Source organism: Meleagris gallopavo, chromosome 1 (genome assembly GCF_000146605.3).
Source record: "Meleagris gallopavo isolate NT-WF06-2002-E0010 breed Aviagen turkey brand Nicholas breeding stock chromosome 1, Turkey_5.1, whole genome shotgun sequence".
In the NCBI taxonomy this organism is placed as follows: Eukaryota; Metazoa; Chordata; class Aves; order Galliformes; family Phasianidae; genus Meleagris; species Meleagris gallopavo.
In genome coordinates, this window is record NC_015011.2 from 8,633,218 (window position 1) to 8,648,113 (window position 14,896).

General features: G+C 38.4%; 1 protein-coding gene across 15 annotated transcripts in view; it reads right to left on the reverse strand.

Moving 5' to 3' along the window:
• The window catches only part of CELF2 (CUGBP Elav-like family member 2), a 301,902-nt gene that overhangs the window by 22,866 nt on the left and 264,140 nt on the right, over positions 1-14,896 (reverse strand). For all 15 annotated transcript variants that reach the window (XM_010720047.3, XM_010719640.3, XM_010719703.3 and 12 more), the window contains one exon: positions 12,888-13,022. In XM_010720047.3, coding sequence (XP_010718349.1) covers positions 12,888-13,022 — 135 coding nt within the window. The remainder of the gene's footprint in view (positions 1-12,887; positions 13,023-14,896) is intronic.

Consider the following 14,896-nt stretch of genomic DNA (forward strand, 5'->3'; position numbering starts at 1 on the left):
TAGGATAGCCTCACATGAGAGCATGAACAATGAGCAAAACTACTAGATGCTGCTGATGCTTCTCTGTTTCTACCTCAGACTTCCTGTGCTACCTTGGATAAAGTATTCACTATGGTTGCTTTTTGTTTTGTTTTGTTTTGTTTTGTTTTGTTGTTGGAAGGCGGGGCTGATTCTGCTGCTTCCCACTTGCTGGCTTGTTTAATAGAAGGCTACACCTTCGAAGTGCAGGTATGTTTCTATCATGCCTATTTATTTCCTGTTCTTAAGACCAAGGAATGCTCTTGGCAGGGTTTCTAAGTATACTAAAGTAAAAAAACAGAGACCTGTGTTCATCTGTAGTGCACAGTTCACACAGTACTTGCAGTAGAGAGTTGGGCAAATCCCTCATCTTCTCATCTATATTTCTGAGCCAACATATAAAATCCTGGAGACAGGAAAGCTGTCTGGGCACTTGATGAAAGAGAATACTATAGAAATGTGTCCTCTCACTGCTGCTCTGAATAGAAGAATCTATTTAAATTACACATGTAATACCATGATTTAGCAAAGAGATGGTTTCACATGTGTGTTAGACCCTAGTCTTTATTTTACTTGATAAATATCTGAGAGATACAGAAAGCCATATTCCACAAATAAAAGGGCTTCTAGGACACTCCATATGATGTTTGCTAACTTGGCACTATTTTCTGGGTGGTGATATCCACTAGGCTGTGCACTCTCTCCATTCCTCTTTGCCTCATCCTATTTCCTTTCTTGTCTTCCAGAATACTGTCTGAAAATAATACACATACACGCTGCCAGTTTGGTACTAAGGTATCAAAAATATCAGAAGAGACATTTCCAAGATTTTAAGGTTTCTTTCTAGAAACACCGTTTTGGTTTCAGGGCAGCAAAGAGAGAATAGGCAAAGAAAACAACAGAATCATACAATGGCTTGGGCTGGAAAGGATCAGAAAGATCATCTAGTTCCAACTCCCTCCTGTGGGCAGGGAAGCAAAAAAAAAAAAGAAGGTTGGCTTCCTCTCTTTGCCTATATGGAGGACTACTGTAGACCTTCATCCACTCCACCCATGAGAAGAGAAGAGCCAATACTTCTGGAGCAGAATTAGCTTTCTGGTGCTGCTTTCTAGGCTTCAGGGCAGCTCCAAAACTGGCTTAACTACATAAGCATTTCCCAAATAGTGATCCACAACAACAACCATGTCAGTCCTATTGACAGCTTTCCTTTATGCAGCTCTCAGTTACACTCCACAACTGCTTGTCACTCCCTAATGCACAGCACAGCAGGAAGCCCAACATTTACTTTGCTATCAGTTACCTACAAATCTGTTTTCTGTTCACATCCCGCTTAGTCACTTGTAGAGGATGTGCATATGTTAAAAAGCAAAGCACACCACTCAGCTCTGAAAGATAACTTTGTCCTTGTTTTACTTAATGGAGAGTTAAAATAATTCAGCAAGTATTTTGCTCCAGTAAAGATGATACAGCAGCTTGCAGGGATCAATACTACTGAAAAATGTAAGGTTAAGCATCTCTGTGACTCTAAGCATGAGAAGTTGCAGAGAACACATGCTTTCTTTTGGGAGAGTCTCCTGTCAAATTTATATTGGCATTTTTCTGAATCTAGAATCCTCTTTCTTGGTGTGAATTAGGCTGCATTTCTAATTCTCTCATGCCTTCCTGAGCCCAATGGCTCCAAGGATTAGATAAAATGGATCTGCCTTAATCAGCTCCTGACTAAAAGGCGGACATTCAAGGGGGCCCAGAGAAGCAGAGTTGGCCAACATGTACCTTATGAAAGTACAAATTCAAATTCCTGCACCTGGGGAGGAGCAATGTGTTTCAATGACACAAACATAGGATGCATGGGCTGGGAGGAGCTCTGCTGTAAACAGCCTAATAGTTCTGATTGCAGGTGACCACAAGCCAGCAGTGTGCTCTGGGAGGTAAGAAATCCAACAGTGTCCTGGGCTAAATGGAAAGGAGCAGAGACAGGAGATCCAGCTGATTCTTCTCCTTCAGTCAGCACTTGTTAGATCTTATCTAAGTGCTACATCTAGTTTTGTGCTCCTCACTGCAAGAAAAATGTTGATCAACTGGATGGAGCTCAGAGAGAGACCGCTAAGGTGGTCAAGGACTAGAGGACTCATCCTGTAGAGAGATGCCAGTAGAGGTGCGCTTGTTCATGCTGAAGAGATGGCTTCAGGGGGACATAGCAACAGCACCTCTGCACCTGTGACATGCAGGAATCTGGAGATTGGCTGTTCAATGCAGTGTATGGCAGGAGGAAGAAAGGGAAATTGAAATAAAAGAGGTTCAGTCTGGATATAAGGAAAAACCTTTTCTAAGTGAAGCTTGTCATGCATTGGAACAGATTACCCAGACTGATCAGTCTGTGCAGTTGCAAGTTTTCAAGTCCTGAGTAAATCAAGCTCTCAGTAACTTTATCTGACCTCACTCTTGACCCTGTTTTGAGTTGGGGTTGGACAACAGACCTTCTCAAGGACTTCCAATATCCTATGATCCTAAAAAAAGAACAGTATTACAGAAAAGCAGAAAAAGTCAAGCAACAATGAAGCAGAATAAAAGAAAGATGAAAAATGAATATGGGTTGGGAGAAAATGGAACACAAGATCTGGCTTCTGTTTATAGGTCTGTTTACAGGCATAGAGAGTGAGACTGAACATGCCACTTAACTCTTTGCTGTATTTATGATCCTGGTCTGCCTCAACTATTTCTTACGTAAACTTTCCAGGGCTAGATCTACATCTAACAAGGGGAGGTCATGACCTTGCATGATTCCTATGGATTTTAGATTCATTTTAGTTTCCTTTTGATTTAGCAATATGCAACAGAAAATAACATTGTAGTAACAAGATGCAAAGAATGGATTTTAAAAAATTATGAGAAGAGAATACATGCACTAAGAAAAGAAAATGAAAATTATTCTATTTCTAACATCTCCCCAGTCAGTAACACAGAAGACGTAAATGATAAGAGCTGGGGACAAATGGAAAAGAAATATTAACCTTAAGAAAAACATCTCTAATTTTAGCAAGTTGAATTTAAAATCTTCTGTTTACTACTCAAAATCACTTGGGTAAGCAGAATATTCTTTGTCTCTTTGTTAGTACAAGAGGGATAATAAAGCTAACAGACAACACTGGATTTAATGATAATCAGATTACGGCTCTGTTTTCTTTTCCCTTTCTAAGCTTCAGTTGCAAAAAACAATGATGTCTGCAATGATGTCATACAAACTTTATCTAAACAAGATGAACACCTGCGGGCTTGAGTGAAAGTCCAAGGATACTAGTCACAGTTTAGTTGTGTTCAACAAAGTCTATGCAAAGCTTCCAACTTTGTTCTGATCTACAGCATCTTATTTTGGTTGTGGTGTTCTTTTAAACAAACAAAAAGGGGACTCAGCTGTAGGAGTTCCTTGTGTAGCAGTGAATCAACACCACCAATCTGATGTTATGCAGGATTCTGGCCAGAGCTGATCCTAGGTGTTTAAGGTCAGTCCACTCTTCACATATCTAACACAGTTATCTAACAATAACTGGCTGGTTTAAGAAGATAGAAGCCATAAAGTTCACTCCTAGGTGAGACTTAAATGCCTCCAACGGAAAAGCTAAGCAATTGAAGTATAGGGATGATGGAGCATGTGAAATGAGCATTATAAACATGGGTGTGGGGGGAGAATTGGGAAGTCAGTCACACTGCCCATGTGACACTGCTCTCAGGAATTTGCAGTTGCGTTTCTGTCTGAAATGAACACACTCCAAGGGCTCTGACTGCACAAGGAACATTTTAAAGAGGAAGAATAATTAAGCGATGACAGAGGCATCATCATTATTAGATAATCACAACCCAGGGGCATTAACAAACATTGAGTGTCTCTAATCCCATGGGGTCTAATTATTCTGTGATAATAACCACACCTCCAAGTTTTAATTTATTCTTGTGGAGAACGAGGGGGGAAAAGGAGAAAAAGGGGCATTTTAATATTTTTGCTGAAAGAAGATGCAGTTGGCCTTTCAAAAAGGCTCATCAGTATTCTAATCTAACTAGTGTATTGTGATTGGCATTAAATTGTCTGCCCTTTATGGTGATCTCCAACCAATCTGAGTATCCATCCTCATACAAACTGGTGGCCTGCCAGTCACTAACACAGTGCCATCATGCACCCGTTCTGCTTCTCAGGGCAATTTTTGGCAAAGGAAATGTGGATTTTCCTGTCTGGGAGGTTAATTCTCCATGAAGTTCTCTGACAAACACACTGCCCATGGCATGGAGGGATGAGTAGAAACTTGATCATTTTCTGCTACCTGGAAGTGCTGTCTAACGTGTCAAAAAGGAAGATTCTAGGAAGTGTAAGTGCTCTGCTTGTGCTTGGAAAGAATAAAATAAAAGTGACAGATGCACTCCAGGGACAGAGAACCAGAAAAGCAAGAGAGGAAGAAAGAGTTGGCAGGAATGAGAATGACAACACAGAGAGACTTATACTGATATCACAACCTTTCCTGAGTAAGTCAATGTCCCTCTATTTCTTCATTACTCAGAGGTGAACAATCCCTATGAAAAATTATCTATGACTTCTCAGGATACAGGAAAAGAAAAATACTACTGAGTAATGGAGGAAGGGAGAACAGCAGCCTCTCAGCACTCAATCGCATCTGCGTGTCTCTGGCACGCATGTGCAAGTGAGTCTAAGCAGGAACAATGAAGAGGAAGAAGTCTTTCCCGATAGTGATCCTTTTTGCTGAAGGTGACTTTCTGAGAACACCTTTATATTTCACAATGTTCTGTGCATGCATGCTCACATACAAGAAAAAAGAAGCAAAACCAACCCAAACAGAAAGGTGAACTAATTCATTCAAATTCTTTGCAAAGACAGAAGAAGCAAAGTAGAGACTTCAGTTAGACTCCATACTCTTCAGGAGTACTTTCAGGATTGCTGAGCATACTTATTTGAATCTACGCTGTTGTGTTAAAGGGTACATTTTCCTTTGAAATTATAAAGATGGAAGAGAGTAAAAAGTAAATTAATGTCTTGGGCCAGTTCCACACTGATGCTTCTGTTTTGTTGAAATGCATTATTTGGTGAAGACACGTTTTCACTTCACAAACTGCAAAGGCCATTAGTAAGGCAGTCAAGGGCTAAATTTATTAGTTTCAAACCCATTCAGTTGTTGAAGATGCTTGTGTTTGGCCAATGCATAAAATAAATCAGGGGCTACAAATTCCATTAACTGTATCTTTTCAGATAAAGTAAAATAACATTCACAAACTCCAATTCCCATTGTATTCCACATCTATCCTGCTTCAGGAAAACAGGCCATGAGTAGCTTGGACATATGCTTAATTTGCTAGGATTGCAGGAGCAATGCTGGCAGTAGTAAATGTTAGATATTTGAAAGCTCCTCTGATTGCATGAGTTTTGCTTAGATTTGGATTTGTTTCCTGAATTCTATGAACTCCAACTTTTTCTTGGCTTGGACTTCTTGTAAGATATACAGCATATAAGCTCACACATCTACCTGTGTAGCCAAGTTGATAGTATTGTATTTCTTTATTAGAAAATAGCCCTGAATAAGCTTGAAATAATACTTCTAATGAAAGGAGAAAAACAGGCTTTTTTTTACAAAGTGGGATTCTTGTGGCCTGAAATAAAGATTAAGAGTTGGGAAGAGAGACACTTTCAAAATATAATGTATTACAAAGTGTTATTTGTATACTGCAAGCAAAGTAAATCCAAAAAGGTGCTTAGGCAATGGATTTAATACTTTAGGAGTATGATAATGTACTAATGTTTAAAAAACAAACATGTCTTCTGTTGAATTAGATCCTGCTAATCCACGGTTTAGTACTGTACACGGTTTCCTAAAAACAACTCTGAAGAATTAACCAGCAGAATTATTCGCTGAAAAATATGCATGTGTTTCTATCCTTCAACTCTGGAGATCATGCAGTTTAAGTAAAAAGACAGATATCTTTCTGTGCCCTAAATTCCTAAAATACTGATGTTTATTTTAAAAAAGAGTCAAGGTGCTTTTCAAAATTGTCTCCTCCTGAAGTTGTCCAGCAGCCTCACACTTCTTCACTGAAGGTTCTGTCCACTCAAAACCCAGCCATTTAATAAGTAAACTTCCTTAAGATCCCTTAGGCTGAATTAACATACTCCTGCTTAGAAATCTGTTTGCCAGGAGAATATACAATGACCTGATACATTTTACAGGACAAATATGTGAACAGGTCATTCTGATTAATCAATCACAAGCCTGCTGCCACCTGCATCCGTCAGGTTCATTGTTCCAAATGAGGAGACAGGGAGAGACATTGCTGATGCAGGGATGCTCCATGAGAATTAATCATCCTTCTCTCCTTTTACTACACTGAGGCTCTGGGATATTTTGGACACAATTCACACTCTTTAGGCAATTTATATGTTTTGAAACATCATTAAAAATACAACTATAGGTCAAAAATTCATGCCCATTTCCCTAGTTTTGGCTCTAATACACATGCTTGGATCAGTACTTAGGGGTGACTTAATTAGCAGATGGACTTAGCACCAGTATATCTCTGCAAGGAGCATCATCATCTCTGAGCACTAAGAGCAGTCACAATCATCCGTTTGTTTAGAAGCTCAAGCACAGACTCAATACTTAACAGAAAGTAGGTAGGGCTGGTTCACACACAACAGTTTGGTGATATACCCTCTCCATTACAGACAGCAATCTTCCTGAACTATGTAGTTAAGCGATGGGCGCTGGGTGGTCGGCATGCCAAGGCAACATTTTCTTCCCTAGCTTCCTTGCAAATACGTAATTTGTGGAAAAAAAAAATGGTGCTGAGATCAGAGTTAAGACTTGGACTGCTCTCTTTCAGAGCACTAAGATAATGGTACTAATAATAAAACTCCATTTAAATGTAACATTGAAAATCATGTATTTGGGATGTTTAAGCAGCCATTCACCTGAGGCATCCATTTGGTAGGCAAATGGTATACGTAAACCTTTATTTAAGATACATGTTATATTTAGCAACTGTTTTTTTATCCTAGCAACAATTAACATTATGAGAGCTAAGTTTCCTATGTACTTCAAATCAAACAAAGCTCAGTTTAAATGTTTTTGTAACAATGGAACCTGCATTAATTCCACATAAGATGGTGCAAAAATAATCAATTTGTACTCCAGTATAAAGAGTGCCATTCTGCATTTTAAACCGATCTCTTCCAACATGAAACATCTAGTCCAATTCAGTCTTCAGCAAACTGTCAGACCTTCCTACACACCTACTGGCAGGGTTATTTTTGGATCATCCTGGAAGCAAATCACAGCTATCTCAGTGGGTATACTGGCCTCTAACAAAACGTCGTGGCGGCAGCCTTGCACTGCTGATTGGAGAAAAATGTATTGTACTGAAGTGAACAAAAAGAGAATCTTCTAAGAATGATTATTTGAACACTCTCCACTGCTTCTCAGCTGAAGCACCTTGTACATTCCATAAAATCGCTAACATTTCAACAATTGTGTTCACAACATGAATACCTTCAACTAACAAAGACAATCTTTATGCCATATTAGGGGGTAGAAAAAATAACGAACCGCAGATTTTAACTGTGAGTTATAATTCTCCGCTTTTAGCAGGGGGAAAAGTTGAAGTAATTCTTCCAGGACAGACAATAATGGTAATATTTTTTTCTTCTCTTTTTTCAGTTTATTCTATACTTCACAGAGTTCCTTCCTTAGGGGGGAGGCAATAATACTTCAGTGTCAGCATCTATCTGAAAATGAGTATTTTTACATTTTTTATGTGAGGAGGGCTTTTTTCAACATAAGGCTTAAAAGGTGAATTCTGACAGAACATGGCAAAAGCTGGGCTTGATTTTAAGAGGTTGTTAAAGAAAAAAGTCTGTCTTTCTACACTGACAGTGTTTTTTGCACAGATTTCCTTTTAGGTTTACGCAGCAGATAAACCTGAAGAGTTCTGTTACTGAAGCATGAATAGCTAGTTCAGTGGTGTGAATAAATAATAGTTTAGAGAATCAAATAATCGTGAAAATCAAGGCTCCTAAGTCTGCAACTGAATTAGCTTCTGGTTTAGCAATTCTTGCACAGCTCAGAAGTTATACCGAGTATCACAGAATCATAGAATCGCAAGGTTGGAAAGGACCTATAAGATCATCTAGTCCAACCGTCCCCCTATTACAACCCACTAAGCTACTATGTTTATGCAGATAAATTTGGATTTATAATTAGATGTTTTTGTCTCTTCACTTGCACATAGAAGAGCTTCCCTACTGGCAACTGAAAAACAGTTATGTAAGAATTTTAAGAAACAAAATTGACCTGCTCTATGTGGCTCTGGTTTGAGCAGGAGCCTGGAGCAGAGAATCTGGGTAGAGATCCTTCAAAACTCTGTGATTTTGTGTCTTTCATGCTATGACATTCAACAGTAAAAATCTATGCAGTGGCGGAAAGTTAGTTATAAGATGAAAAAATAAGTTGGCATCAGAAACCCAACTTCCATATTCTTCCTTTTCAGAGTGCAGTTATGTTTCTGCTGTTGCTTAATAGTAGTTTACAAAAAGATAGCAGGAAATTTTTTACAGTACCAAGATTGTACTACTCATGAAAGCCACAAAAAGAACCCAAACATTATCCTTGTGAAAATTAGGGTAATGGGTCATGTAAAGCAAAGTGAATGTCAGATGTTGGAGGGAGATACACTGATCTAAATTCATATGTCCACCTTGGCAGGAACAGCCTTTCTGTGGGCTTTGTGCTAGTCAGAATTTCTGCAGGATATGGCAAGGATATTCTCTGGAGAACAGGTCACAGTCCCTAGCACTCAGCTGAGATTTGTCCTGCCCAAATTAAGTGCCAGTATACCTGACATAGTTCCTCCAACCTCCTTGTTGATATAACGAGAAATGCAAACTTCTGGGAAGAAGCAAGGGGAAAGTTGAGACAAACTGGCTCAGAAAACATCCATGGCTCTACAGAACTGGGTAGAAGTTACCCCAAGGCCATGCCGTTACATTAAGAAATACTGCAGGCACTTGCCTTTAAAACAAGAACATATTCTAAGTAAGTGAGTGAAATGAAAAGAAATTGAAGAATTAATTAACCAAATAGAGGTGATTAAAGTAAATAAAAGAAACAATTATCATATCAAAATAAAAGACAAGGAAGATGATTAAATGAGTCTTCAAAAGACCCATGAGAAACTCATGAAAGACATAATATGCATTTACCTGGTTTTCATTCTTTCATGATTTCATTTTCATTTTTATTCACTAACATCTGATAATTGCAAGAAACAGTTGCTTTAACCATGGGCAATTTAAACCATTTTAATTTTTTTTCCAGGGCCAAGAGACAAAAGAACCTATTTATTGCCTAAGGGGATTTTTACTAAAATGAAAGCTTAATCTTTTATGTTTTTTTAAGCAAAGGCTTTTAAAAAATCATTTCTAACAATGCTGTAGGGAGAGACTTCCATGGGTATGCAAAATTGAAATTATAAATTTACAATTATAAAAAAATTAATAGTTTGGGGGATTGCATTGTCTCTGTTCTTTCTGAATGAATAGTGTTTCAAGCTTAAGAGAAAGTATTTAGTACATGAAGGAGAATGACTGTCCTTAGACTCTGTGGCGGTCAAAGCTTTTTAGTAAGTATACAGCACATATGAGAGAAAGATCATTGGAATTTGCTTGGAAACATGTGAATCTTGAAGAAAGAGTTTTTTACAAATTGAACAATCACTACTGAATCACAGTGAATATTTTTCTTGTGAGCACGTTGCAATTAGAAATCAGCAGCAGAACTTGACATGCTCAAACATCAGATATCATGCCGGTTTCTCACCTCCTGGCCTGTTTTTCTGTGTTGCCAATGCATCAACATTGGTCTGACCTCCATTGTTAACAGTCTGATGCATTGAAGTTTGCTAATTTTATCTAGATGAATTTGAACAGAATGAATTTGCAAGATGAATTTGAACAGAAGTAACAACAATCTGGGATTCTTATGACAGACACAGACAAAGGACAAAATAAGAGCATGGTTGGTCCTGTGTGGGGCTACATGTTGGACTCAATGATCCTTATGAGTCCCTTCCAACACAGGCTATTATATGATTCTGTGATTCCAGGTTTTGGTCGAAGACACATTGAAGAGAGATCTTCAGGAGGGATACAGTTACATAAGGGTAAAAATGTGGATGTGATTTATGATGTGGCTGGTACAGTTTAAGGCATTATAGAAGTACGTGCTCAAGTCCATTCCTGTTCACAGTAAGATTTTGGCTTTAACAGCATCAAGGAAATAATTCAATTTAAGCATGTACCTTTACACTCTCCTAAATTTGGGTAGTTTTCCGAACTGAGAAATATTAATTTAATGCATTATCTGGAGAGGCACAAACATTTCTTACTGGGCTTTGTGCAGGCTTTGAAATCAGACAAAATAATTTACACTTATGAAACACAACAAACTGAAGTGTTCTATTAAAAGAAAACTAGAACAAAAAAATATCCTCAAGGCCTCTAAACATTCACACTCTGAGAGGCACATTTAAATGTTTTCTGCCAACATATTTCAAATTCTAATGGAAATACTTTGAGCTACTCTGACAAGCTTTATTGAACTAAATTCATTTCATACAGAGCAGAGAAGAACCATTGAAGATATTGTTTAGGTTTAAAAAATACTTAATAGGGTAGAGAATGTGGAACCAGGCAAGAAAGCTCAAACTGAAAGACATTTTATCAGGGACTGTTTTTAGGCTGGTTGTGCAATAGAAACAAGTTAAGGAAGCTACAAAATATGGATTTTCTCTTTGGTATGCCAACCTGTCCAGAAGACTGACTGTAAGAAGCAACTGTCATTCAGAATACACCATTTCAGAGGTTAAATGTCCTGGATTTTTTGAAAATATCATACCTTTAAATTGTGAGCCAGAATAATTAATCTCTTCCGAAAACCCTGCTACTTGCTCTAAGATGGCACCCCAAGAACTCTTATCTTGAAAAAGTACCTTCCCAGCCAAAGCATCTTCCTAATCTTCTGTAGGCTTGGACATTGGCTAAAGTGACTCATTCATCCAGGCATTCAGGAGCCTGGGTTAGGAGGGACCAGCAACTTAGCCAGGCTGGATAGGGAGATTGTGTTAGAGAGGGAGATAGGAAAATGTGGACCTGAAATGTGAATTTGGGTCCTGTGCTAACACGATAAGGCAAATACCACAACAGAAGCATGCTGCTGCCTGAGATTCTCATGCCCCACAACTGGAAACTGGAACTGGATAGGAAAGTTCACTTCTAGACCATCTGCACTGCTATGCAGTATGTTTAGTTGTTTTAAGAGGTCTAGTGAGTGTAGCTCAAGAGATGCTGAGTATGCTTTGGGAGGACAGGCTACCCAGACATTTAACATCTAAACTGCAGATATAGTACACAGCATGCAGGAAATGCAACATTTCTCTAAATAGGTGACATGAAGACAGTGGAGCAGAAGCACAGACACTCAGGCTACCCTTCTGCAATGCATTAAGATCCAGCTCCAGGATGGAGACAAGAGTAAGCTCAGACTTAAAAAAAAAATAAATAAATACAAAAAATCAGCAAAATCAAACCATTTTTCCCTAATTTACTTCTCAAGGCTGTTGTGACTGATTATTTTTAGGTCAAGATGAGGCTCACATAAGAAACAGCAAAAGGCTACAGAAACTTACCATTCAGTCAAGCTGCCTTCCATTTAACCTCTCCCCCAAACGAACAATAAAACTGTAGTATAATGGTAAGTGTTGTCCAGCTTTAACACCCGGCACCACATTTGATCCCAGTTTTATTGTGCAGTGAAGGCTGTTTTCCTTACTGATGTGCTCAAACCGTCTGCCATGAATTACTTTTTCATGGGGAATAAATACACACTTAAACAAGATTAAACACAAATGTTCTTCAGCGGTGTCTAAAATAATATGAATGTTCTTTAGAACAGCAATAAACACACTTCATGATGCAAATAATTACACCCTACAGCCTTTATCTTTACATAAGCGGCCAGATTTTCACTCAGCTACTTCACTGTAAACCCGGTATAACTACACTGAATCAACATCTCTCTCCATGGACTCCAGAGATGCTGAAGTGTTACTGAACTCTTGATCTGTGTTACCTCAGTATCAAAGGCTTTGCAGACATGGGAAGTTCATGGATGAAAGTCTACATGATGGTAATGGAGGCACCACTGTCTCTTAGCCTACCCCTTATTTCCCCCATACAGTTTTGGGTAATTAAGTCAGATTGTGGCTGTGCACTCCTTAAGCACCTGATATCAATTCTGATTCCCAGTTAGGACCACAAGACAGCTTCATAGAGGCTACAGCAAGGAAAAGAGAAGGAAAAAAGGAGAGAAGGACTGCATAAAAATTTATGATGGGTGAAGAAAAAAGTGCATGATGGGCTTAGAGTCAAAGATTTGTCTCCTGGGGATTAAGAAGTACCACCTTGTTTAATCTTTCTGAAGGACGGGAAGGATTAGCTCATGTTTTGAATTCTTTCTGAAAAGTTAAAATTAGCTTAAATTCTCATTCATTTGTAAACTTGATGTAAAGCTTTGCAAGATGGGTCTGTTAGGCTTTGACGACCCCTGAAATGTGTCTGCAATGGAGAACAAGTCCATATTGGACAGCTTGAAAAATAAGTTATTTTCTTAAAAATAACAGCAACAAAAATGTATTCAGTTATTAAAAGGGTTTCCAGAACTTACACAAGCACAGAACTTAGCCACAGCATGGTATCAGTTTTAAATATTTTCTTTCTATTTGCTCTCATTTTTGCATTTTGAAAGCAAGCATTCTGCTCTTACCCGGACTTGTGAGGGCTCCCAGAGCACCAGTCGTTGTGGAGAGAGGATTTGCATTGGTGGTAGTAGCTGAGGTTTGGGCGGCGGCTGCTGCAGCTGCTAAAGTTGCCAAATTCTGTAATTGTAAAGCGTTCATGCCTGTGTGGAGAAGCAATAGAATTAATTAAAAGGTGCCATAAAAAAAACCCAACAAAACCCAAAAAACCAATAAACTATTTTCAGTGGGTGTATCTTGCCATGAGATTCAGTTCCTTTTACTCCCAGAACAGTTATAATCTGGGAGCCACTTAAAGCCCCCAGATAGCATCTCTTACCTTTCTGCCTTCATAGTCAGAGAATATGGCAATGGCACCAGCCTACAGTTAGGAAAATTAAATCTGGTTGGTGTCACTTCGATAAGGGAAGAGTGGAATTAGAAGTCATTTAAACTCTGTGTGAATCCCAGGAGCAATACTATTTCCTGACACAACAGGGGGTGTAATGAAGATAACTTAACATTTAAAACACATTCAATATAGGGTCATATAATTAGGATGAACATAATTTGTTTCCCGTGTCCCATCTGAATGTATCTACTAAGACTGCTCTGTGCAGTAGCCAATAGTTGTACTGATTTTCCTTTGGATAGTTCATTTCTAAAACCAGGTAAGTATTAAAAGCATCAAATTAGTATCAGACTGATCAAAGAACCATCACTGAAGCGGAGACTTTCAGACCATAAGCTCTATATTGTGATAACAAGAGTACTCAGTCAGCTGTTACTTCATTATTTCAGAAGATATGGGGGAGATACACCTGCATTTCAATGAAGATCTTCAAGAAATGCATTCGTTTAAACAGCAAAGGATTTAACTTAGATGGTGAGTTACAAAGGACAAACAATAAATACAAATTATGTGAAAAGGAAAAAAAGATGATCAAGGAACAGCAAATGGCAATCATTTGACTTAAATCAGAGCAATTGGAAGTCTCTTTTAAGGCACCTTTCTTTTAGATTGGACTATGCCAAGTACTTAGGCCCTTATTCTAGAGAGGACTGTTTCAGTATGAGACTATAACACAGATACAAGTTAGGTGCTAATATTAATCAGATTGGATCCTTCTCAGAATCCTATGGATAAGATACAACTGTCCAAAGAGGTGATCATGAGGCTGAATGCCAGCATATTGGCATGGAAGAGATGTTTTGGATGGCAGTATGAGTTTACCAAGTTGGTTTGGACATGAGAGATCTCCACGTTTGAGCCCTTGGTAGAATTGACAAAGCAGACATAGACCATAAAATAGACCATAAACCATAATATTAGTTATGAAGCTTATATGAAGAGTAATACTTTCTTTTAGATCAAATGACAGAGCTGAGAAGACTACCTGAGTTTTGGGGAACATTCAGAGAAGAGCTCAAGTGCCTGAAAACTCATTTTTTTCATTTCTTTTTTTTTTTTTTTGAACGTTAGCTTGTCTAACAAGACAGAGATATTACTTCTTTGTGCACACTTTCTCATACCAGGTGAACCTCATATCAACTTGGAGAAGAAGAAGAAAAAAAGGAGTTCAAACATAAGACTTTATAAGCATGTTTGAGAAGGAAAAAATGAAATAGAGAGGCTTTTTTTTTTTGTGAATTTGGTCTTCAGGTACCTTCTACTTTCCCCTTTTATAAGAAATATAAGTAATACAGCCAAAAATGTCCAGCAGACATTGTACATCTTCACAGAGCCCCTTTTTCACGCCACACTGTAATGGACATTTGATAAAGCAGTGGGTTGGCTCTTTGACATGGCAGCATGGATTTCTATCACCCTTTGGTAAGTAATTCATCAGTAGGATCAGTCATAATCAGCTTATATTTCTTCTGCAGTGAGGTTTCCACTTCCAACTTTTTAAACAGTACATATAGCAGGATGAAATAATAGTGAGCAAATCACACAGAACAGTACAGGAGCTTCCTCAAACCAAATCCCACATGCTTCTGGAAAATGTGTGTACCTTTCTCTAAACATCAGTTTGGA